This window comes from Dromaius novaehollandiae, chromosome 13 (assembly GCF_036370855.1).
Source record: "Dromaius novaehollandiae isolate bDroNov1 chromosome 13, bDroNov1.hap1, whole genome shotgun sequence".
Lineage (NCBI taxonomy): Eukaryota > Metazoa > Chordata > Aves > Casuariiformes > Dromaiidae > Dromaius > Dromaius novaehollandiae.
The window spans coordinates 20,616,417-20,643,154 of NC_088110.1; the positions used below are offsets into that span (position 1 = coordinate 20,616,417).

General features: G+C 38.0%; 1 protein-coding gene across 2 annotated transcripts in view; it reads left to right on the plus strand.

Annotated features, from left to right (window-relative positions):
* The window catches only part of CDH13 (cadherin 13), a 500,018-nt gene that overhangs the window by 200,591 nt on the left and 272,689 nt on the right, over positions 1-26,738 (plus strand). For both annotated transcript variants that reach the window (XM_026092592.2, XM_026092593.2), the window contains exon 4: positions 1,701-1,817. In XM_026092592.2, the coding sequence (XP_025948377.1) occupies positions 1,701-1,817 (117 nt within the window). The remainder of the gene's footprint in view (positions 1-1,700; positions 1,818-26,738) is intronic.

Genomic DNA, 26,738 nt, shown 5'->3' on the forward strand with positions numbered 1-26,738 from the left:
TTGATCTCAATCTTTTAACAAGTTATTCGCAACATGGTGGTACAAGCTGGTGTGTTACATTTCTTTGTGGGAAGGGCCTGGATCGAGTGGAGGTGGTGGGAGACGGGCTGAGGAAGAGGGTGACCCCGGGAAAGTACAGCTGCTGCAGGGAGAGCCCTGGGGGATCCAGTACTGTTCAACTTCTTCATCAGCAACCTGGATGAAGGGACCGGTGCACCTCAGCAAGTTTGCTGATGATACAAAACTGGGAGGAGTGGCTGAGACACCAGAGGGCTGTGCTGCCATTCAGAGGGACCTCGACAGGCTGGAAAGTGGGCAGAGAGGAACCTCATGAAGTTCAGCAAAGGGAAGTGCAGAGTCCTGCACCTAGGGAGGAATAACCCCATGCACTAGTACAGGCTCAAGGCTGACCTGCTGGAAAGCAGCTCTGCAAGAAGGACCTGGGGGTCCTGGTGGATAACAAGCTGACCATGAGCCAGCACTGTGCCCTTGTGGCCAAGAAGGGCAGTGGTACCCTGGCTGCATTAGGAAGAGCATTGCCAGCAGACTAAGGGAGGTGGTCCTCACCCTCTACTCAGTCCTGGTGAGGCCACATCTGGAGTACTGTGTCCAGTTCTGGGGTCCTCAGTACAGGAGAGACGTGGAGCTACTGGAGTGAGTCCAGTGGAGGGCTACAAAGATGATTAAGGGGCTGGAGCATCTCCAGTGTGAGGAAAGGCTGAGAGAACTGGGCCTGTTCAGCCTGAAGAAGAGAAGACTGAGGAGGGAGCTTACATGTATAAGTATCTGAAGAGAGGGTGTAGAGAGGATGGGGCCAGACTCTTTTCAGTGGTGCCCAGGATGAGAGGCAACAGGCACAAACTGAAATACAGGAGGTTGTAGAGTCTCCTTTCTTGGAGCTATTTAAAAGCTGTCTGGACACAATCACTGGAAACGTGCTCTAGGTGACCCTGCTTGAGCAGGGGGCTTGGACTAGATGATCTCCAGAGGTTCCTGCCAACCTCAACCATTCTGTGATTCTGTGGGTCAGGTAGGGAAGCAAGCTGCGGTGGTGGGGTGGGGTGGGGGTTTGCTGCAGCCCAGAAGACACTGAGTGGCCTGAAGCTCAGCTGGAACTAAATAATCTAGGAAAGATGCAGGGGGAAAAGGAAGACTTCTGTATAAAACACTTCTGTTTCTGTTCTTTCTGATATAGTCACATGAAGCTTTCTCTATGTAAAAAATACTAGCTGACGTTCTAAATTACACCTGGGTTTTGGTTTCTATTGTTTGTTCTTAACTTGCAAGCTTTTGGGGTTTTTTGAGAGTTCACTAGTTGGGGACTGTCTTGGCAAATTCACATGTAAGTGCTGTTTGACTCGAAGCCTGGACTATGGGACGTGCCCAAGTATAGATGTGACTTGAAATGTGATACTGGCCAATGATTTGGACTGGACTTATGATTTAAGGTCCTCTGGTAGACAAACTTGCTTAGATTTAAAACTAAGTTACAGGAACACAAAATGAGCACTGCTGTTCTGCTATTAATGCCATTGTAAATGGAGTAACCCTGAAAACTTAAATAGGTTAACATGTTATGCTAATCACTGGAAAATACAGTAGCTGGAACCTAGTGTTGATGTTAATTTTAACTAAAGGTGCAGGGAATGAAAATAAACAAATGAATTTATTCATTTGTAATTGGTTGTCATCTCTTTCAGGAAATCTTTAAGATGGAAGGCAATCTTGGAATTCCAAGACAAAAAAGAGCTATTTTGGCAACTCCAATTTTAATTCCAGAAAATCAAAGACCACCGTTCCCCAGATCTGTTGGCAAGGTAAGTCAACAATGAACAAGATCGAGTTTTGATATTAAGTAATTGATTCATTTCTCTTGGGTTTTGTAATGCCTAACCTGTTGGTAGTGTCCCAGACAAAATTAAGAAGGACAAAGCTGATGAGAGAGGATTGTTTTTCAATCTTTTTTTTGTGTAGACAGATGAACATGGCTTTCTATTCATGGTAGACTTTTACTTTACTAGCATACGCTCTGGTCAAAAGTATTAATCAGAGCTGTATGTTTTCCTGAGGCTGCTAACTTCAATCAAGGTAGCTGCCTGATGTGCATCCGTGTGTGTTAGGCTGGTGCTGAAATTTAGGCCACGGGTGTTATGAAGAATATCCACTGCCACTGTGTGGAATATCTTGTTTTTCATTCTCAAGATCTAAAATGAATTCCTAAGACATCACAAGTGAAAATGCTAAGATCCTTCGGTTCATCTTCAGTGCTCAAAGATTAAGTGAGTCCGTGTAGGTGCTTTCAATTTTGTTTTGTATTATTTGCAAAGGTCTGACAAACAAACAGAGCTTTGCTCATGTCTGCAGGCACCCATATAAACGAGAGAGTCCTAATGACTGCTATTCCAGACCTTCAGATATGTAGCTTGCATACAAAATTATCCTTAAAACTTAAATACCAATAGCTGTTTACATGGCCGTTTAGGCATCAGAAGCTGTAATTACATGAATATATTCTGCACATTGGCAGCTTTGAAGCAGGGACCCTACCTGTTGTTCTGATTTCCATAGGTGTGTCAGTGCCATAAAAGACTATACAGCTGTGGGGTCAGTTCATAATTCCCACTGATGTGATCACTAGAGCTAAAGCCATAGCTTGAGGGCAGAATTTGACTCTGCGATCGATGTGTAATTTAGCCAGCTGGCATCTAATCAGTTACATTAATGATTAGGAAAGGTTTGCTTCTTTTCAGTAAAAAGAGAGAATAATTCCCTGAAAATTTTATTTTCTTTCCTTTCCCTGTCCACTGTTTATACTGATAATATACTTTGCTGTTAGTTTTTCCATCTTTTTGAAGTATTTTTAATGTGTCCTGTATAGTAGTGGAAAAATCATCATTACCAAACTACTTCCTTTCAGTTTCAGTGCTTGAGCATCTCAGAGTTGATGATCAATAACTTAGCAAATGTTTTTGGTTAGTATGTTAGTGATAAACAGTTGATTTTTAAGGCTCCTGTTGCACAAGTCTAAAGCAGTGGGAGAAATAGAAAAGCTACTTTTACACAGATCTGTAGTATTTTTTTAAATTATTTTGTATCCTTCCTCTCCATACCTGCTGCCCATGAAAGAAGACTTGCAATTTGTTAGATTTTAGATACTCTGAGTTGCTCTCTGGAAGTGTCTTCATTAAATATATTTATTGTTAGTTTAAGATGCCAGTCCTGGCAGCTGAAGTTCCTTAAGCTTGAGATGATTCTTGTCCTATTAGTACTTAAATGTTTTCCTGACACCTTGTCATCTTGATTTGTTATCATTCTTGAAATGCTAGTCCTGCAGCAGGAGCTGGTATGCTAGATGATGTGCAAACAAAGCAGCGTAAAAGCAGCAGATTTTCAAAGGCCCTAAGACATCTATTTTAAAATAATGTTGAAGTTATAGGAGCTGCAAATGATCAGTGCCTTGAAATATTCTGAGCCATCATCAGTTTAAAAAGACTTTAAATGTAGGTTTCTTTTTTTCAGTGTTGTCTACTCAGTGTTGTTTAGATCCTCAAACTACTGATTGCAGGGAAGAGTCAGTATTCTTCACTAACTAAAAAAATTAGTAGGAGTTAATGCTGAGAATAGAAGCCATTATTCTGTGTCTTTCTTCACATCTCTCAGATCTTCATAAGTTATTCCATGAAGTCTTCAGAAATAGAGTAGTCTATACTACTCTAGAGAGCCTTTCATGTTTCAAAAATCCTGGAGACACCCAATTCATGTGCTTGTTTCAGATCCTGCACAAATTGCAGAGAAAGTTGATGATCTATATTATTTAGTTTGAGACAGTTATTCTTAGCCTCATGAGTTTGCAAAATTTTGTTTAGATGCCTTTGTGAGGCCTGAGAACCACGATTACTCGCTACTCCATATTATTTTGAGACCTATCTTCAGAAGCTTCAGTAAGGCATTACATGGGCTGATGAATAGAAGCTATAGATGTGTAAGAATTTGTCTTGAGCTTAAACTTTGCCATCTCTCTGGTCTGTTGTAGAACACTGTAAAGGGGACATTGGAGATGTGTTTTGTAGCTGTAGTTTTTATAGTGGGGTTTTTCTTTGGACGAGAAAAGCACACTGAGACTGCTGATGCTGAGCAGCACCTCTGCAGCTGGGAGCTGCTGTAGGGTTGAGCTAAACTGTGACAGCTTTTCCGCGAGACACCTATTCTTTCCCTACTCCTGAGCTTCAGCTGTAAATCTGAGATATAGAGGCTTATGAAAAGGAAAGCTGAGGAAGAATGTGGCTTTTAAATACTTTCAGGCTTCAGCAGTGTTTTGCCTTAGCTGGCACTGTGGGGTGTTCCATATTTTATTCCAACATAGCCAGGCACCTGGTTTGTATGAACTATAAGATATAGCAAAGCCCAGAAGTTTGGAGTCATATGTACTGTATATATGTATTATATTTTGGTAACTCAGTATCGTTATGTCTCCACTTCTATTGGAAAAATCTCAAAGGGCAAGCTAAGAGCAAAATTCGAAGCAAGAATATACAGTTTGGGTATAATAAAAACATAATGTTGAATGCTATTGAAGTTGCTCCCTCTAAGGATGAACAGAGCTGACTTAATCAATAGTGTTATCATGAGGCACAGTGAGGACATCAGAGTAGGAAAAACGAATTTGTGCTCACACTGTACAGTCATTTTCAGACTGATTCCTACTTCAGAAAGTTGCTTTCTGCCAGGACTTACGTCTGAGAAAGGGTATCGAAACAGGCTTTATCAAAGCAAGGAGAGAAGACTGCAAGCTAAAGCAGCAGGTGCCCAGATGTGGCTGAGGATGTGTCGCTGCTGGGAGCCAGTCCCAGCCCGGGCCTGCCTAGCTCTTGGTGGAGCTCAGAAAGAAGGTGCAGCCGCGTTAGCTCTAGCTGAGCCTGCCAGCCCTCCTTTTGTATCGTGAAGCTGAGAAAACACCAATGTCCGGACACTTTATTAGTATATGCTCAGCTAATGTAACATCCTCGGCTGTTCCACAGCCCTAACGTTAGCGCATGCTGAATTTGTCCGTAGCAAGAAAAAAGTAAATAGACCCAGTTTCTAAAACTCTGGTTAGCATACTTAGATATTTGTCTGTCTTTAAGGATATTTTGAAAGAAGCAGTTTTAGAAGTCCAGAGGCACTTTGGAGTTCTGTCATTTCCCGTGATGTTTTATTGGCTTGTCATAGCGCTTCCCATTGCCGTGTCCAAGTGGAACCTGCCTGTATAATATTGGATTTAGGATTTCACTAGCAATACATGATTTAACATGTCAGGCTTGTTGCCAGTTTAAATGTTGAAAGTAATTTTCTTGAAGCATCAAATTCTTCAGCTGATAAAACATATCAATAAAAACATTTAGGAACTAGGATACAGTAATGCGTGTATGAGAAAATAACCATATGCTTTGCTGTGTGAAAAATAATCACAATTTCTGTTCTGCTTTCATTTTTGTTACTGCGCTTGTGCTTGTAAGGAACGTGAAGCTTGCCTGACTGAATGATACGGCCGGGATAGTGATAATTTCAGATATGACTAGTTCTGTCTGCTACCATTGTGTGGTCTGGTTTAGATGTCCACATAAAAGTTAGGTTTCCAATTGCATCCTGTGTGTGTTTTCTTCCTCTTCCTTCCATCTGCTTTACCACATTACCAGTGGGTTTATTCCTCTGTTCTGACTGCTGCCTATTTTCCACCCCATGCTATGATGCCTAGAAACCCCCAAGGTGGTTGCAGCGGCTGCCAGCATTGGTTGGGAGCAGGACGAATGGGGGGAAAAATAGAGTGGGGAAAAACAATTAAATTTTATTTCACAGTTAGGAAAAAATCGTATAAAGAGAAAACAAAGAGGATTGTAGAGGGTTTATTCTGTAAGGACTGGTGATGTAAATCAGGGAGGAGATATTGCACTGGACAAGTGAAAAAAATTGTTTTAATTAATTGCAGAAGTTCAAATAGGTATTTAGCGTAACATGGAAATACATGTGTAGAGGCTCGTTTTTGTGCTGTTACTGGCCTCCTAGCATATCCCCTTAAGATCAAGATTATTGCCTTACCGTTTGCACACCCTTGCTAAGGGTATCTCTTAATTAAATAACTATCATAGATGTGCTGTGCTTTGAGGTAGAGGAATCTCACCTTCTAGCAGGGTCTAAGCTTTTGCATATTAACCTTCATTCCTGAGGGAGGCTGGTGTGATTAAAATGTTTTAATACGCTCTTGGTAACATGGGCCTTTGTGTCCAGATGGCCCAGGCTAAAACTGTTGACTGTTATTGATGCGTTTTGTCTAGCTCTTGCTGATATAGCACAGGGATATTATATTCAATTTTTAGTCTCTCTCCATATGTTACTCTTCCAGTTTATTTGTCCACATCAACTCAAATGAAGTACAAAGCAGTGGGATGTGGGATTACAGTGTACTTATAGTGATAGGTTATTTGTCAGTGTGCTATAGAGATGTATTCTAAGACTAATTTAAGAGTGGTGGGTCTATATATCTATTTGACTGTCTCTAGACATTCCTTAATTGTGGTGAGCTGTGTGATGGAAATTTTTGAAGTTTAATCCTTACGCTAACAGAGCTCAAAACGCAGGAGGGCTATCGTGGAAAGGCAGCCAACAAGTTCCTGTTCTTCCTCCAGGCATCCGGAGAGAAGGACATCTGCAGAGTGGGAGTGCTAGAAGCATTTGCTGGGCATTTTATTGGGGGGCCTATGATGAATCCATGATCCTATTTGAATTTGAAGGAATGTCCTTCGTAAGACTGAGTATTTTACTTGTTGGAGCATAAGGTCTGGAAGCCAAGAATGGCCTGATAAAAGTTGGCAAGACCTGTTATGCTCAGTGGTGGCCAGAAAATAGAGAGGTAAACATGAGAATTTTTAGGGCCTTTGTGCTGAAAGACGAAAAAGCAATTTTTTTTTTAATTTGTTTGTTTGTGAGGATTTTTTGCTGGTAAAAGAGTTTTTGTTGCTAGAATGTTTGGGGGAGGAGGATGTTTGGTTCAGATGCTTTGTATCAGACCAGGTGTAGGTTTCCTCCTTTGATCTGGGCTGGTGGGCAGTTAGCTGCCAAAGGGCAAGTAGATGGCAGAACTGACCTAAAGCTCAAGAAAAAAGTGGCTCATGCTCCCAAATGGGATAGAAATCTCTAAGGTCTGTGAGGAGTGTTTTTTTTGGTCTGTTTTGTTCCCCCCACTACCCTATCCCTGAACTGTACATGCGGGGCAAGGAGAAAACACAGCTTGTTAGTTAACACAGCACTGAAAAAAGCCGAAGAGGGGAAGAAAACTGAAGATAACTGGATGGAAAAGCTGCTGGAAGCTTATTTTTGAGTGGATATCTGATTGAGGCTATTTATATATGATAAATTATATGCTTCACGGAAAGGAATTGTTAAATACCAAAGATGCAGCTGGAAAAAATGCCAAACTTCAGACAGGAGTTTGAAAAGAAGTTGGTAAAGTAACAAGATAGAGATGATTATGATCTACCAATCTGAAGAGAACGTAGAGAGAAGACTTGTAGATTAGAAGAGGATACGTGAAAGACAGCAGAGAACAAGATCAACAGGTGAAATAAAAACTGGATTACGGAGTGGATTTGTTCCACTGGAAAACAAGGTAGAAAATGGGAAAAGGAGAGAAATGGTCCAAAAGAGAAATGGATGAGGGAAAGGAGTTGGCTGGGATGGATGTCCAAGTCCGGAAGATAACGGTGTGTGCTGACAGAGAACAAAATGATACACAAAACAGGAGAAATATACCTAAAACCTTTCCCAACATCAAGAGATAATCTGGGTGATTCCTTACCAGGAACATGTATCTTCATGTCAGTCATCAAAAATGATGCAGAAAGAAGAGAATGCCTTTTTTTGTTACAGAAGTAGAAGTGGATTTGAGCTGTATAGGGAAAGATCCATGGGATGGGGTTTTTTTTCCTGTTCAGTTGTCAAATCCACCACCGTATCAGATCTCAAGGAGCGAGCGCAGAAAAGGGGAGGTGGTCTTCAGCCAGAACTCCGATTTCTCTAGAAGGAGGCTGGAAGCATGGTGAGATAATATTTAGGATGAGACAGCTGAAAAAGTGGTGCTGTGAGGAAGATGCTGGAAGATTTGGCTATTGGGGAGCATTGCAGAGCAAGGACACAAGTAGACTCCACTTGCGTACAAGGAGTTCTGCCTTCTGGCAACCAGGTTTGATGGCATGTGAGAAAAGCACTCAGTAAGGTATGTAAGAGAAATGCATCTATCAACCTCTGCAGGAAAAGACGAATCCACAGGCAAGGATCTGTAAACAAGCAGCAAGCAATGAGTAGTAAAAAGATGTACAGCAAAAGGAAAATAAATTCTGTTGCTGATAAATAGCACTTAGGCAGTAAAGATAGTCTTAATAAAGCTATTTTTAATCTAGCTAGGAAAAGGATTGGGATTAGATAAAAAATCTAATTAAAATTCGATTTTTCTTAAATTAGTTCTCTCTAAAATTAGAGAATATTATATTACTAGTGCAATAAGACTGGGCAAAATTATATGTCTGAGCTCAGTTTGTTCAGCCTAACACAGTAAGTGTTCTCTTTAAATCCAGTGCGAGTGTAGCGATTTAAGCCAAAGGAAAATATTGGCACAATAACAAGTGGGTATAAATTTTGGCTGAAGATTAGAAGAAAAGTTTCAAATCCCCCGAGAAGAGGAATTAATCTTTGCCAGTCTTCCAGTACGAGTAAAGAAAAGGGAATGCAGGGTTTGATAAATACAGGATCACAGTTGCATAATACGGCTGCTTCTGATGGGGAAAGGACAGACACCATGAGGTTTCCTCCTATTCTAGTGTTCTTGCAACTGTGTGTGAAATATCCTGCTGAGCTGGACTTGAACGGACCATTGGAGATGTCATCTTAACATCTGATCAAATTCCTGGCTCCCATGAAGGGATGGGGCACTTCTGACCTTCATGGAAAAATACTAACCTACCTCAGCAATGAAAGTAAGGAAATGAACAGCACTCCAATAAATTAACGGGCTTTCAATGCAAGTACATGAATTATTAAACTATAGAATATTAATTTTCATTAAAGGATATGTATTTGATGTCCCAACAAACCATTAAGTGAAAACAGAAGTTCAAATTTATCTAGTTTTCTGAAAGGTCTCTCCTCAAACTTCCCTTTTTTAAAATATTGATAGTCACATAAACAATTCCAACAGAATACATTTGTTCTCTTTAAGCTAACAGAATTTTAATGAAAAGTCTTGTTAAAATGCTGCTATTTACTTAAGACATTTCAGAAGAATCAAATTTCAGCAGTGGATGCTTTGGAAAACTGGAAAGTAACAATTTGCTGTCATTTTTCAGTGTTCGATGTCATTAATAAGGATAAAATATTTTTTAAAACATTTAAAGAATACTTTTTAAGCTAGTTACTATGGTTACAAGTTTGTTGGAGATGCAGCAGTTCTATGGCAACGATGGAATTAATTTTTCTGCCCAATATTGGAATATCTAGTACCCAATTTCCTGCTTCATAATAAATCATGCTAATGACCTTAAAAATCTCTTCTCTTTGGTGCTCTCCTTATGCTCTGAAGCTGTTCAGCAAAGTATGCTACAGATTAACTGTTGTGTTGTTTGTGTTAATGTTGATTTCAGAAGTTCATATCTTAAACTGTGTTGCAGATGAAAGTGGAGAAAAAAAAAGTTTCAGTCCTTGTCAATAAATTGCCTATAAAATAACTGTAATAAGATAAAACCTGGCAACTAATTTCTCATTGAAATGCTAGTTAGAGTTTCATTTCACTTTTAAGGAAAAAGTGTTTGGGTTATTTTTAGATGCAACAGCTACTTCATGTAACGATGCTCAGTATCAGGCTCCATTTTATAGTATTTTTTTCTTAAATGGGTAATTGTACTCATCTTTGCAAAAACAAAACAAAACAAAAAATCCCCTGGAAAGTCCAACTTCTTTCCAGCTTTCCCTGACCCAAATAAAGCCTCAGACAGTGTTTTAAGAAGATGGCATAGCACAAAATCAACGTAGTGCATGTTTCTGTACCCAGTCTTACTGAGCATACTGTGAGCAAGGAGTGCAGAATAATAGTTATTAAATTTCCGTTCCCTAGCCAGATGCTCCATGATTTTCATGAAACCATACTGATCTTTTTGTCAATTTTCATCTCTACATCTTTCAAGATGATTCTATATCCATCCTTAGCTAGCTAATGGAAAGTTTTTGATATTTTCTATGAGGTGGTTTAATTCAGCTGTTTGAAATAAACACTCTTTTGGGCCAGCTTGGCAAAACTCTGTTTTTCTCTTGAATTTATACTTCTCAGCAAAATCTTGACCTCTGCATTCTCGTAAGGCCAAATTTTAACCTTAATAAGATGCAGGGCCTAACTCTGTAATCTCAAACTCATAAGACTGACGGTATTTAGATCCAGGATTTCTGTTTGCTTCCACTATGATGCCTTTAATTTGTAAAATTATTTTCTACAGATCCACTTACAATAATACTTTCTTTGAAGTAGGATGACAAATGCAACAGACGTATCCATCATTACTTAGCTATATGCTGTGTTAATAATATATTACTAGTAATGAGAAGAGACCTGCAGAATATTGAAGGCAGTGAAAAGAACAGGACCACAGAGCTTCCTTTAAATCAATAAAGATATTTATTTGATAGCTCTGAATTGATACAGACTGCTGCAGTTCTGATCTGTTACCTGAATACTGTAGCTTCTCCATTTGATCTTATCCCTGTTTGCTTACAAGTCGTTCCTCTGGTTTCCTGTTAAGTCAGTCTTTAGCAAGAGTATAGCATAATATAAAGCAATATCCAAATGAATGGCGTTTTAGGAAGAAAAATAACTTATTCCTGCCAATTTACAAACTAAACACTGTCATACTGTCACCCTGAGTACTTACTTTAATGAAAGACTTTATTAAAGGCATTTTTTGGACTGGCGACAAATTCGATATTATTAGCTGTGACTTGTTAAAGTAGCATTAAGAAAGATGGTTGGCAGAGTATTTCCAGAAGGAAAAATGATATGTTATATAGCTCATCTGTAAGGTTGAGTAAATAGCTGTCACTCAGGGAACAATAGTCATTTGCTTCCTTCTGACTAACTGCTGGATCTCTTCAATGATGACTAACTGATTGTAACCTTTTTGTGTTTTACTCTTAGTTTTGTCATACATGGAGGACTTTTTCTTTCGCACTTTATAGTGCTATATGGTAAACATCAATAGGATACATGTAATAGCATGATGCTAAGCTCTATCAAGGCAGCTGTGTTAATTTAATGAACATTTTTGTTGCTCTTTCCAACTGCTCTCTAAAGGCAACTTTTTTTTCTTAAATCTTTCTTATTAATCACCTTTACCATTTAGTTTCCAGCCCTGTTTGTCAAATTCGGAAGTGGACTATGTCATTTGTAGTTTGTTTGTAGTTTGTCTTTTATCATCATTAACAATATGTCATTTTGAAGTCAATGTTGCTCTGATCTACTGACCTATTTTTTGTTCAGGGTCAAATGCATAAAAAGTAAGAATTATTTCATTGTAATTGGTGATCTATTGTTGAACTAAAATGTTCAAATATGGCAATCTCCAATTTCCTTTTGCCTATCTTTTGAAAAGAACATTTTAGTTTGACCTTTTTTTTCTTTAAGCAGTCAAAAGAATCAAGTCAAAATCACTTTTTGCCATTGAAACATTGTTTAAACAAAGGCAAATAAAAATTCACCAACTGTACTGGTGGATTAATCTTCTTTCCAATGTACTGAAATTACTTTAAGATGATCATTGACTTTTAGTTGGCTGTCATATTCTTGTTTTCTAAGGCTCTTTATGAAGCCATGCAATTATATATTTGGACTTTAAATACATGAATCATGTCCTCCGTGTAATAGGTTTACACACATAATGTGCTCAGACATGCATACTAACAAATGTGTACATCCATACACAGACCTATCTATGGCAGATTGTCACATACTTTCTTCTTGGTCAGTACTGTTGGCTCTGTATGTGCTGTTTTTCCTATCTTAATCTGCATGATGCTGCTGTGAGCATGTACTGCTTCTATTGCAAAGTCTACCAATTTCACCTCTGCCCTTACGTCAACAAATATCAGTTGCGTTGTTGTTGCTCTGGATCTCCTTACTCTCCTGCCGTATAACTCTGCCTCATGTTTCTGAAGAATGGGTGAACAATATGGAATGAATATTTAAACAAATCCTATTTAGCAAATAACTGTTAAAATATTCACATAATTTTGCTAACACATTATTTCAGGAATTTTAGTTTAAGTTACAGTTTAACCTGAGATGTAACAGACTGAAAGCTTGTCCTCATCACTGAGTGTTTCCATGGAGCGTCAGTCTTGTTTGTTAAGCACATGCTAACTTACTTTACTGTGTCACTGGGCAATGATGTCTGACCTTAAGCGCCTCAGAGCTCACAGAAATTCTCCCATCAAAGTGGGAAAGGACTTCTGATCAGGCCTAATTTCTTGTGATATTTTAGTGGGAAGAGGGGGGGAAGTCAAAGGCAGCATGAACTAAGTTGAGCATGTACGTATCGGCTTTTACTTTAACAGTTTTCCATACAAATATAAGGAAATAAAGTACAGTTGGAAAATAGGTTGTTCATCTAGGTTCAAATTTACTTATTTTTACTGTATGATGAGTATCTTTGCACTGCTTCAGAAGTTTTTGCAAGAAACTATTAAGCTTACATTTTCAATTGAGCTTGCTGGAGATGAGAATAGATTTTGATAATAAAAATCTGTATGACAATGAAGTCCAGAAATTGAAAGTAGTAGTGATCCCTGTAATCCAATAACATGTGTCTTAATATATTTTTTACTTATTAGAATTGCAAAAAAAAAAAAAAAAGAAAAGAAAAGAAAAAAAGAAAAAAAGAAAAGGAGAGGAAATGTGGATGTAGCTAAGTGTGGATAGAACTTGAATGCAGTAGCTGTATTAATTTAGCAGAAATTCATGTCCAGACCTGACTTACAATATAATACATAAGTTGCTTCATGAACAATGGAAGCGGTGAAGGCTGGTTTCCTACAAATGTTCATTTCCTGCAATAAACCCAGGTTCTCCTACCCGCATGTAACACCTCCTGCACCATGCTGCTAGATGATCCCGCAGTGCCCCCAGCACCGCTGCTGTTATTTTCTAATTTCTGTAGTTTCAAGCTGGATAAAAGAAAACATGTCCTGGAGCTACAGCTAGCCTGACTGGGCAGCAAATACGCATGTGTGAAATGGAAGCTCTTCCTACCTTTCTATCTTTGCAGGCATTAGCAGGTCTTTTTCCTTTATGTGGCTATAGTTTTCATGAAACTTTGGGGAACTTTGTTTCTTGGAAATTTTTTTGTCCAATTTGGTTGAAACTAGCTGATAGGTTTAAAATGGGTCAGCGAGGGCTTGCCAGGGAGATGGCACGATCACCTAAAATGCCATTTCTTTAGGACACCAGACTAAAAAAGCATGTGTTTAGCGTAACAGCCATTTCTCAACAGATTATTTTCTACTTGGCAAACAAAAGCGATTGTTCTTGATGGGGTTGTATTAATGGTTACATCAGGGGTATTCAAAGAGCCATGTCTGCAATGGGGAAGTTGGTGATTATGTAAAGGAAAAGCTGTAAAGATCTATGAATTTTATCACCAACAAAAATTAATGAACAATGCAGAGCAGGCTCAAATTCTGTAAATAGGAAAACGTAATAAATCAACTTCATCCTTTATTACCGTGCTGTTGGGCTTTCTAATCTGAATTTGCGAAGGGTCACTGCAACACGAAAATTAATTTGAATTAATAGAATGTATTAGTATGTGGATTTTTTTTTTTTGTGGAAAAAGCATATAGTGATATTACTGATTTTTTTAGCTTATTTCCCTCTGAAGATCTTAGAGTAATTATTATTTAATAAATGATCTTAAAAAAAAAACAGGCATGGAATCATGATCCACGCAGTAAACAATGATTTGAAAAAATATAATTATCTGTTAATGAGAAATCTTAAGAACTAGGCATAATGTTTCCTTTGGGGTATGACTGATGAAGGACACTGTGTATGTAGTAGGAAACTGATTGTTTTTTTTTTTTTAAGATTTCACAAAGATTGGTAATTCCAAAGCTTCAGATAAAAAGATATGGATACAGTTAAGAACTGCCTGCTTTGAGTTTTGAACGTGTTTTCTAGCTGCTGGGCACCTCCAGCCTTCCTCCAAGGTAGACGATGACTTCTGGTTAATGGAGCGGGTGGGAAGGCGTGGTGGTGGGCAAGAGGTGGTGGGCCTCACCTGGCCCCTGTGGAGAAGATGGTGGCCGCTGGGCACCGGGCAGCACCCGAGGTGCTCCAAGGCGGCCTTGTCCTCGGCATCGCTGCTTTGGGGGAAAATCCTGTCCCCTTTTCTAAGGTGACCGTAAGCTAACCGGGCCCCTTGCGCCCCTCGTGCCCGCGTGCTGCCGGCCACCCGGTGCTCAGGTGAAGTCGCCCGGACGCGTCCGCAGCGACGAGTGCGGGGGGTGTCCCCGGGGCTGGGGGCCCTTCGAAAGCGGGCTCTTTGTTCGGGTGATTTAAGGCTTCGTTTCTACCTGCTCCCCCATTAGGCACTAAGTTTCCCAGTATTTATCGTGCAGGTAAGCGAGGCCTGCTCCTCGCGGGAGCGGGGCAGGCCCGTGCTGCGAGGGCGACGCGAGCGCGGAGGCTGTAACGTAGAGCTTCCGGGAAAATGTAATACGCGCTCTGACATCCTCTGAATACCGCTGTACACTAGCTGTGTTTTTATTACGACACGGTAGAGAGAGATGTCAAAAGTAGTGCTTTAAAATACTTGTGGTTCCTTGGTTTTGGGGTAAAGCTGTGATATGACAATATCGTAATCAGGTGACAGATCATCAGGCTCCCGGGTGTGATGGGAATATAGGCCTTGTCTTAGCTGCACGAGTTGAGGTTTCTACAGGTTTAAATTTTTGAATACACTGTGCCATGGTTAAATTTACTAAATTTACTGGCTACTGGTCAGTAAATTTAGTTTAAGGCTGATATACTGAATTGCCAGTGTAAAATTTCCAGGACATGCCAGGATGATAGATCTGCAGAGGTAACCCTAACTGACGAGAGAGCTGTTTTCTTGTCCATTGATTTCGCTGGCTGAAATTGAAATGAATGATTTATAATTGAAAAAGCTTCACTGTTCTTCCTAAATATCAGTTTTGAAACCACCTGTGCTCTTCGCGTGAGCTGGTAATCCCAGGGCTGCCTTAAGAGCTGTCTCTATTGTAGGCATAATAAATGTATCTGTACAAACATAGATATTAACATGATTTTTGCTATTAATAAAATTAGTAGACCTTGTTAAATTATTATTCTTAAGTCCATGATGTATTGTTGAGTAACTTTCAAAAAATAACTAGAGTTACTAATACCATTAATTTTTTTTTAACTTTTTTGAGAATCTCAGTGCTATGCTTGCAGCTTTAATTTTCAGTAAAAATTAAGCAACAAAGTCTGATCCTGGGGAAACTAGCCTCCTTCATTAAGCTAACGGTTTGTCATATCTCATTACTTGTCTACTGCAAACTATAGTTTGTTTCTCACTTCTGAATTTTCTGTGAAGCTGGGTGTACTCTCACACCTTCGTCATGATACACGTCAGCAAATTTTTCAGAGAATCTCCAAATATTTTGATTCTACTTTTATATGAGGCTCATACTGCACTTTCAGGCAAAAAGAACTGGACTTATTTAGAATGAATGTTGCTATATTCAGTATTTAGTAGGATTAAAACCAGATGCAGTGTTATAAATAACATACTTCATATTTATTGTTATTAAATGTTTTGGTCATTCTATAACTGCAGTTTAAATGAGTAAGAAAATCTAGTAGATAAGAAATAGTGGTTGACCCTTTTGTTAGTTCTAAATCATATAAATGGAGTAATAATCTAAACCTAGATGAAGTGATCAAGTACAGGTAATGCTATGTGTTAAAAAGTTATTGAGTTGAAGAAATGCCTATGAAGCCTGAGCATGTTTTTAATTTACAGCTATATAATTGAAGTCCAATATGGCCATAGATCATTATAGATTATCATTTAATAATGTTGATTAGTGTCAGAAAGAAGCAGTTACTATGAAATGAAAATAACCTTGTAGTTAAATACTGTTTAGCTTTTAGGTGTCGAGTCTCTTTTCTCTGTATCAGCACTGAGCCAATGCTTGATTATGGCTGTAAATACAAGGCGTCGTTATTGGCCGTGTTTTGTTCAAGATACAAAACCAAAGCCCAGAATAGTTGTGGCTGTTTCTAAATCCTGAACGTTAATATTTGATTACAAATCACTGCACAACTGAATCCTCTCTCTACACAGTATAGGTGGAGCGGGTCCTGTTGGATTATTTAAGTTTTGCCAGTTTAAAATGGCATTTTAGCTAAATTTTTACTTGTTACCTAAATGCGTGCACATCGGAGCCGTCTGAAGGCTGCTGTAGCAGCTGCTGCCTCGTTGCTGGTGTGAAACAACGTTCTAGGGCCCGTTGTGCCAGCGATTCCCGGAGAACGGTTTGAGGTAGCTTTGTTCGCCCAGATGCTGGCGTGCCTCTCTCAGCAGCAGGGCCACGCTATGCTGGATTCATCCCCCATAGACAATTTTGAACAGCTTGTTTAAGACAGGTTTAAAGTTACTTTATCTTGTTCCAGCAGATGCAGGAGAACCTCCTTGAGTCCTAAGCCCCACTAGAAGCAAGTTCTCATTGCTACAGGAGAGAGAATTTCTTTGTAATGTTTAGAGTGCTTTAAGCAAATATCCTACTTTTCTTTTTCAGCTATGGTTTATTCAGTGTGAAGACTTTTGGTTTTTGAATCTTTCTGTATTCTTTTTTCCACCTGCTTTACTAAAGTATTAAACAGATTTTTTTTTCCTTACTAATGGCTACATTTATATTCAGCAGAATATAGAATTCGTAGCTATTATCCACCAAACTTTTGTGTCTAACAGTTTAATAATTTAACAACTCAAACTTTCACAAAATCTTACTGTTAGCTTCCTTAAATTGTATTTCTTGACGTTGAACAATGTTATGGTAAGCAATTGTATGTGACTGGAAATTGTGTTATTTTTCACAGTGAGAAAAGACAATACTGTTACAGGTGTGGGGGGAGAATCCGTCCTGTATTTAGTCAACAATGGATTAGAAAGCCTGCACATATTTTTTTGTTTCTTTTGGAAAAATAATATTTTATTTGCAAAATAACTATAGTTAAGAATTAAATATGGATAATTCCTAAGTTTGCAGACTGATTTTAACTAGTAATTTTAGGAAATGTACTGAGACTTTAAAAAGAAAGGCTTGATCTATTTCTATTGTCAGGAGTTTTTGTTTCTTGCCTTCAGGCAGATATTGGGCAAAATCCAACCTTTTATTATAGGACCTTGTGTATATTTACCCTGCAGTTCTTTCCTCTAAAAAGTAATTTTCTTACAACTTCAGGAGCAGAATTTCTGTTCTCTGTATTATATGGAATCTCCTTCAATGCTAATATTTTAATTGTTAATAGCAGGTGATGAGAGTCTAAAAATATAACTGTTGCATTAATGGATTATGATTGAATTCTATTTTTTATCTGTAGGCTTTGATATCTTGAAGTATTGTCTTTTTTTGAAGGTATATTTGTTGTGAAAAGACATAAGCTATATTTTGATGGACTAGGTTTCACAGAAGATTGAAAAACTCTTTCGTATATGAGATAAAAACAGAGATAAGTGACCAAGAAAAATGTTTCTGAAGCTGATGAAAGAGCTGAATCTTATTTTTTTATGGTGATGTATGTGATTTGAGTAACACCTGTTAGGTTGCTTAGAAAGTTATTTTCTGAAAAGAATATAGTATAGATAGAACATTACTGTATGCAACCTAGAACTTCACATAAAGGTCATCTTATATTTTGGGAACATTTTGTAGAGCATTTGTAGTTTAAGCCTATTAATTATTGGTTAAAACACTGGTTACCATGTGTACTCTTTGAGGAAATTACGTTATTAATCTTTTAGTAAATCATGATTTGGTAAATTTTGTATTTTTTGGTGTTATAGCCTTTGCCAGAGTAGGCAACACTGGTCATGAGAATTGTAGCTTGCTATTATTCTGTAGTAGATTTTTTTGATACATTACTACTATATAGTAGTTTTGTTGTAGTATAGGTTGCGAAAACCAGAAAGATCTTAACTATAGTAAGTTTATTAGTAACTTTAATAACTAACAGAGAAGATCTCATTGCATGAAGTTTCTTAATGAAAGATATTATGCAACAGTTTAAATACAATGAAATTAATCACTCAACAGAGCTAGCATTCTGTGCTCCATTAGAGTCTCAGTTTGCGCGAGATATGTGTGGTCTGGATTATGTATTATTTATTCTCAAACAGATGTCGATAAATCTTGTTTATAATCTTGTAATTGCCTCTTAGAGCTAAAAGCAAGCAGTTGTCTTTCCAGCATCCTCAAAATCATTTCCATGTTTTTGGATGATTTCTAGGAGAGCATTTTTTGAAGTGTTTGGAGTTTTCTTTCAAAATTAATTGTTAGATTAATGCAGTTTAATGTTTCTTTAGCATTAGAGTCAGTTGCAATTGGGATATTTAAGAACATATTTGATAAGTAGTTCACTGTGATAGATCTCAGTATGTTAAAAAGATAACGAGCACTTTTATATATTGTATTTCCTGTTACACAAACTTGGGCTTTTTCTACAGTCCAAAACCTCTAATACATACACTCCTGCTACTTTGTGCTTTATTTTCGTGGTAAATCATCTGATCCAACAGTACTGCAAGTTTTGATATGCAGTTTGGATTAGCACAGCAAAGCAAAACAATGATCGATATCGGTAACTGTGAATCAATAGCATGTATTTGACTTATATCTGCAAGCCTTTAGGTGTCCGTTACTTCCCTTGCCAACTACCGTAGACTGAAGTGAAACTGCTGAAAGCACATTAATGCTTGCGTGCACATGTATTAGACTATATCTATTATATATGCATGCCAATTTTGTGCACACATATATACACATGTTTATGCATACATATTTATATGTCTGTGTCAATATCAGGAAAGGACAAAACAAGATGCTTTCAGCTGGAACGAAGGCAACTTTTGGCTTGCCGAGTCAGAAAATGTCGATGTTATGCATAACTAGCTTTTATGATTCACCTTATAGTATTTCTAGAGAAGGAAATGGTGAAATTCGATGAATGAATTATCACAGTAACCCGGAGTGACTATGTTCTGGAGAAAATAAAGTTTGAATAATTGAGGTTCTTGCTGTAAAATTGAATTAAACAGTTCTGTAAGTGCGGAATTAGGTATATTGAGGTATGTCTTTGACATTGAGGTATGTCTTGGCACAAATGAATATGAATTTTTTTTTGTTGTCTTAGTTTTTGTGGCAGAGAATATCTGGTAGCCCTTATAAAAGTTATCAACGGGTGAAGTCATTTTTGCAGTGTATGCATAGAGAGAAAGTAAAGCGCTTGGGGGATATCAATAAAATGGAAGCACATTGATGATAGTTTCAAACAATTTGTGATACATTTGATCAGTTTGTGGGGTTTTAGAAATTTAGCAGTAGCTTTCAAAAATACAGTTCCAAAGAGCTTTCATGTTTTTGCCAAGCACCTTGGGAAGAGTAGGCTTTCTGTTTTCTGGTGCTCTTCAAACTGCTGGTAACCTTAAATTACTGCACTTTTAGTATGTGATACTGAGAGGTACAGAAATCTTGTATTGTAAACTGTTGGGAAGAATTAAAGTTCCCATGGAATGAATGGCAAAGCCTCCACTGGAAATAGTAGGGTCAGAGACTCACCCTTACACTTTTCTAGCTACCAGAGTAACAATTTTACTTTGCATGCTGGTTTTGCACAGATCTAGCAAGTTGTTCTGTTTTGCTCTGTATTTACTAATATATGGCCAGTGACAGAGAAGAGCAAAACAGAATTTACTGATAGCTACAATGTAGAGTTATTGTGAACAGAGTGTCTTTGGGTCTTTGTCGTCGATCATTAAGAACAAATTTGGGTGGTTTTTTTGGATTGAATCTGTCTTTGAGATATTTTTAACAAGTCTTGGCAGAAACTCTCGTAAATGCTTTGTGGTTTCTTGGGTGCACACAACCTTTTTCCAAGTTAGAATAAAAAGTTATTACATTAATATATAATAATAGTTCTAAAACTCCCTAATATTAGGTTTATAAAAAGTCATTACGCTTTAGATTCATGATAGACTGACTTTGTTTCGCATTAGAAGTAGTCAGATGTACCAAGGTAGTTGCAGTTTTCTTTCAAGTATATAACACAATTTATCTTTGGCATCTGCCACTTTTCTTATGTGTTAGAGCTCCAAACACAACCTGAGCAGTGAGGGCCTGAACAGACAAAAGTTATGGGAGACTTTCTATTGATTCTAATAAATTGAATCAGAGGATGGTTAAGGTGTGTCATATAATGTCAAATGGAAACAGTTTGCTGAAACCAACTTTAAAATGTACTGCGTTAATAAAAAGGAGATAAAGGAAAAGACAGAGGTGGAAAAATAACCTTACAGAGTTTTCAGGGATGTGTGTTTTTTGACTTTTGATATGCCTTTCACAGCCTTTAAGACTTATTTATTGTTTTCTTGTCTGTAAATGCAGCAAAAATAACTCCTGTTTGTCTATCGTTTGAAGCATTTAATATTTCCTAACTAGCGACAAAACAACTTAGAGATGTCTGATAAAACTGAGCATCAGGTGCTTTTGTTGCCTACGTTCACTCAAGATTCTCAGCCAGGCAGTGAAAGTTCAGCATTCAAGAATTTGGATGGGATATTGGGGCCAGCTATATAGGGATGCATGCTTATTCATAATGCTTACTTTTTCAATATTATTTTAGAGATGTAATTTTTTTTCTTGTAGTCACTCAAGCTTACCTGCCTTGTTTAAGTCTTACAGGATTTGAGAATGTCATTTTTGCAGACCTGTAATACAAGGACAGGTCATTTAGATAGAGTAGGTTTTTTGGGGTATCTGATTCCCATGCTAGAGTTACTTTGCTGGTTTACTGTTAGACAGCTGTTCACAGAAAATAGTGGTTTTATTTTTTAAAAGTTATTATAAGAGCCTTACGCTTACTCTTCTGTTTGGCTGCCATGCTGGACAATGCAGTGTATCTATCGCATATATTATTGCAGCTAAATTGTTGCATGAATCTAGAGATCTTCCAGCTTTTAGAAGTTTAAAATCCAAGTTTAGAAGATATCCTCTGTATTTTGACAATGATTAATTTGGAAATGGTGTATTCTTTATAGCTAGTTTTATCTTGATTGATTCCATAATTCCCCAGCATGATTGCATGAAGAGTGATACATAGAAGAATGTAGGACTTGCATTGCAATGATCATGTAGTCACCTGAAAGCTTCTTAAGAGACTAATGTAACTCTGAGTGTCCTTTGGAAATAGAAGACAAGGATTTGAAGGTCCCAGAAAAGGGAAGCAGGTGCTGGCTGCGGCTCCCTGGCTGTGGCGAGTGAGCGACCTGCTAGGCTGTTGGAAGGACGTGCACTTTCAGCAGCTGCTGGTCCATTTGCTGGTTGAACATGATGCTCTTCACTGTGTTTTGTGGAGATCCCAGACCTGTGCAAGTGCTCCCTGGCTGGATAATCATGTCTGTGCTCTGTGCAACAAACTGGGTAACCCTCATGGAGCACTGAAATAGCAATTTAAGGCTAGCTGTCATTAAGAGCTCTCATTAAGGCTAGCTGTCTAGTGGTAGCAATTTCACCCCACCACTTTCCCCTTCCCCCTCACCTCTAACTAAAGAGAATTACGTGCGTTAGGGATAAAGAAGCAAGAGGGACATAACTTGCGCAGTTGGTAGCGTCTGTAGAAGTGAATACGGCACAAAGATGAGGAAATGAAAAACAGCAGGTGGGAAAAGAATGTAAATTGAAAAGCACAAAGTAAGGGACCCCAAAACATTTCTGAAAATTAAATATTTGTGAATCCATGTATCTACCCGTCCGGGGAGGAGGAGCCAATCTGTGGTGTTAGGTACAGGGTGGATCTTGATGGTTATGCTCCAGGGACATGTGGAGCCAGGACTCGGGACTGGCCCTGGCATGGTGGTGCACAGTGCCTGAGCGATGCGAACGATGGAGGCTTCCCTCTCGCTGGCAACAAATTTAAGACATTCTGACTTAGCTTAAATCCTCTGTTAGACCTCAAGTCAGGCTGAATATTATACTAAGTGTGAGTAGGACTGTTGCCCTAATTACATACGTTATAAGCTGTCATCGTAGATGGGTCAGGATGGAGCTCAAGAGTGTCTTGATGGTACAAAGGAGGAGGACAAATCTGACAAGGCTTGCCTCTGCCACCCTCAGGTTCGCTCCTCATTTTTCCTCTGTTGTAGTTATGTCATCACACATCCCTGGGTTTCCAATAAATTATATTTTTTCTGTCCTTTTTCAGCAATGCGTTAGAATGAAATCAGAAGTAGGGTAACTATTTATTTCTTTTGGTTATAGTATTGCAGTTATGCAGGTTAAGTTGTCTCAGTTTGGACTGACTTTATTTGTTAACTTTGAGGGTCAAAGACAGAAGACACATTCAATATTCAGTACTTTGAGGTAGATTTCTGCCCCAGGTTTCTAGTAAGTTGTCCCTACTTACCAGCTGTTTTGCATTCTCCTGTAACTGTTAGTCATTTTTAAGATGAAAAGTGAGATGTACCCAGTGATACGAATTTGCAGAGTTTAGAAAATGTAAATTAAAATCCCTTGTTTACAGCATAAGGAACCATGGAACTGATGATAATAATAGAAGTATTAAGTCCTTTATCAGATTAAAATGATTAAAGTTTTAAATGTCTGAGATATCTGTCAAATATAGCTGCAGCCTGTCCTTGACAGGAGTGCCAACATCTGCTGAGATGCAGACCTGTGACTTCTAGATAAATATTTTTTTGTGTGTAGAAACTTATCTTCCTACTATGACCTTCCATGCACAAGACATGAGCCATGGATTTGTTTCCTAGGGAACTAGTGACTGAGGAAAATCTATAATTAGATCTGGGGGTTGTATGCTACAAATGGCAATTGGGTACTAAGCAGGTTCTTAAAGCATCTAGAAGCATTCCATTGACTTCATATAATGGAACCAAATTAAAAAAAAAACTTAATTATAATACTTTTAAAAATATCTTCAATTAAAATATTTTAAATGCTTTTGATAGAATATTTGTTATTCCCATAGGTTTATCTTATTTACACAATATTGTTAAAAGTAAAGATTTGGCAGATTGGTAAAGCAAAATAGAGCTAGACACAGTCTTCCAAAAAATTTCTTTAAACCAAATCTTAATTTTCAAGAGTAGGTTGAGGTGGATCATCCTCATCAGCTCCGTTTTTCTCACTTTATTTCTATTTGGTGCTTCAGGTTGGCTCTGCAGCCTCAATTTCTTATTCTACAATTCCAGTTACTCCAACTGGTTGGAAGTTCCCACTTAGTCCAGATCTTGATTTCTTTCTTTGCTGCATGAGTGCATCCAAAAATAACATTTGTAGCTAAGTGCCACAGGCAGTAATTGTAGCTGCAGGGAGAGGAAGCGACTCTAGTTTTTCTTATATTCCTCAGGCAGCCCAGGGCAGCCTTCCCTAGACCTTCTCAGCAGTGTATTTTAGCCTGGGCACAGTGCAGCACCGATGTTGCTGGGTTGCTCCCGCTCCAGCACCAGATCAGAGAGCCTTATGGATGCTGCAGAGATGGCCTGAAGTAATAAATGAAGGCTCTGGTCTTGCTGAGAATAGATAGGACTGTGAAACACCTGGAAAAGAATATTGTAAACCAGTTCTATTCTTTTTTCACCCACTCCTTGTACAATTTTAATTCCATGTGTGGCGGTTGCATGGTATGTATTTTGTACTATGTCCTGGATCTCTGCAATTAGAAAACCATTAAATACTGTCTCTACGTTTTTGCCTTTTTAGATCACAATTAGAGGTTTGTAATAAAACGCCTCCATATGTCCAAAAAATCATTTTATTTTTTAAAGAACATCTTTTGAGATTTTCTTCATCTATTATTAATTGTCAATCAGAGTCAGATTTTTTCCTAACTACTAATACAGTTTTGGAGCTACTCCAGCTGGCTGTTGCTCAAAAGACAGTGGTCCTCAAATTGATTCAACTAACGGGGCTTGTTGTGAGTTAGTAACTTAAGCAGCGATTAAATTGTGTTGATTAAATGGCTATTGAAAGGCCAAATCAGCCAGTGAAATATCCCGGCCTTCTGTGACAAATAACAGTTCTAGGTGCTTTTCCTTTTTGGATTACAGAAGCATGTGTTTATAAATTCTGTGTTGTCAGTATAAGGACCTTGTTGCGTACTGACTCACGAGTCTGCAGATACATATCTGAAATCAGCTATTACTTAGAAAAAAGGGAAGTGAAAATTATTTGTAATGAATCTTCTTGCTTTCTATAAGCTAAGAGCTAAACAAAGTTGAAGGATTACCTGCTAAAAAGGATAATGCACGTCTTTGTGTATTTGTAGAATTGCTCTCTATCTAAGAACAAATGCTTGCTTTTAGCTACTTATATTGGTTAAATCCTCCAATTCTGTATTTGCTGCAATAGGAGGTGAAGCCTGCAGGCCCAGCACTGCAACCGATTCAGCAAGAGGCATTGCTGCATCTGCGTATAGCTGCAGCAGTGAATCCCAAGGAAAAGGGATCCACCAGTGCCCTGTGCGCTGGGGTCTTCCACATGCATATACTCACTTTGCTTCATTTGGGCACCTGTGTGTCATACTAAAAATTTGCTCTGAATTTTGTAAATGTCTGTGCATAGTTGTGGTCAAAAGCCATTATGTTAGACGGCATCACTGGCTGAATTTCAAATGTGTTATTTGGGTTGATTATTCTAAAAAGACTTCCAAAAAATAGAAAAAGAGCACTGTTAGTGAAATGACTTCTTCAATTTCCAATACATCATGTCATTTTTATATATTAAGACATTTTGTTGAAATATTTGTCTGTATAGTTTATTAACCTCAGTAAATTTTGGATTTACATTTTTCTTAGTGAAATCCTATATTTGCAGCATGGTGACAAAATAGTAGTTGGTATAGTAACCTCTATACCAAGCACAGCCCCAGCTCACAAGATTCCTAAACGTGCCATCTGTATTTCAAACAATACAAGTTTTATTACCTTCATGTACCTTAAATTACCAACGTGATACCTGATAAGAGTATCTCTGGCGTTCTGTTTGGTGTGCTTCATGCAAGGAATCTTTGCACAGTGTTCAGCCCCCAATCAGTCTTGCAGACATGCATCAAAATTATAGTATGTGCATTAACTTTCACAGGTTTTGCACTTCCAGTAATGTCTTCGTGACAAGGCTCATAAAAAAAGAAAAAAAAAAAGCCCAAACATTAATTGAAGAATATCAGTGTATGACTTTTCATTTTCATAATTCATTTTACTTCTTTTATTCCCACATTACATTTGTGACTGCTGGTATAAAAGCTTCCGTGTTCAAGGTGTTTGTACGCCTAGCATTCAGTCCTTGAGAAGTTATACATAGCTGTTGGAAAGGCTTCAGTTTCTTCCAGTGTTTATACGTGTATTGCTGTGATGATAATACTTGTGCTCTTGCTTGAGGAACTTTTGCCTATAGTCCACAATGAGAGTCTAAGAGAAGCAATATAAAGAATGTAAATAAGAAATAATGGCTCATCTTGCAATAGTGGTTCTGCCCAGTAGACGCTGCCTTTTTAATGTGCGTTTTAAAGTGCAAAAACCGAAACACTTTTTAGTTGAGTTTCTGCCAGTTAAAACTGACCCTTGGGGCTGTGACATAGAGCAGAGGCGAAGAAGCTGATTTAGTTTGAACAAGATTTTAAAGTTAAAATAACTGAGTTATGGCTTTCTTTGCTGAGTTAAATCCACTGTGTTATTTATATATACTTTTTTATGGAAAAAAATATATTCTTATTAGGATTGTCAACAACATCAAGTAAAATATTTGTATCGGATGACACAGAAGCAATATCTATTATACAAAATGTATTTTTCTCTAGTTCACTGACAAAAAACTTTGCTCTGGCTTTGACCATTTTCCTTTACCTTGGCTGTCAAAGGAGGCTGGGTCACAGTGTTGTATATTCCTATTGCTGGTCAAATTTCCCTTTTCATTCTGTGCCTGTGGTTTCTGGAGTGCTGCCCCACTGCAAGCTCATATATTAGAATTTGAGTGATTGACTTGCTGGTTTAAGCTTTGGAGTTAAAGCATATACTCTGGGAGATTTATATAGCTTTGAAAATCTTGCCTTGTAAGGAGACTGGAGATTGAAAACTGATCTGGAACCATTTTGAAGTTTAGGATTGTGAGATCGCCTGCTTTATTCTGTTGCATCTTGGACCACTGAAGGCTTATTCTGTTGTTTACTCGAATTTTGTAAATATTGTTCATACTTGCACATACTAACTTAGCTTATGTTTTGGGGAACAGACTACATAGGCATTTTTCCAGATGTATTTCAGTTAATTTTTTTTTTTTTGAATTTGACAGTCATGAAAGGTAGCTATAATGGAGCTACCTGCATAGTTTACTGTGTTTTTGAACAAGAAAAAAGTGTTACCTATGATATGTCT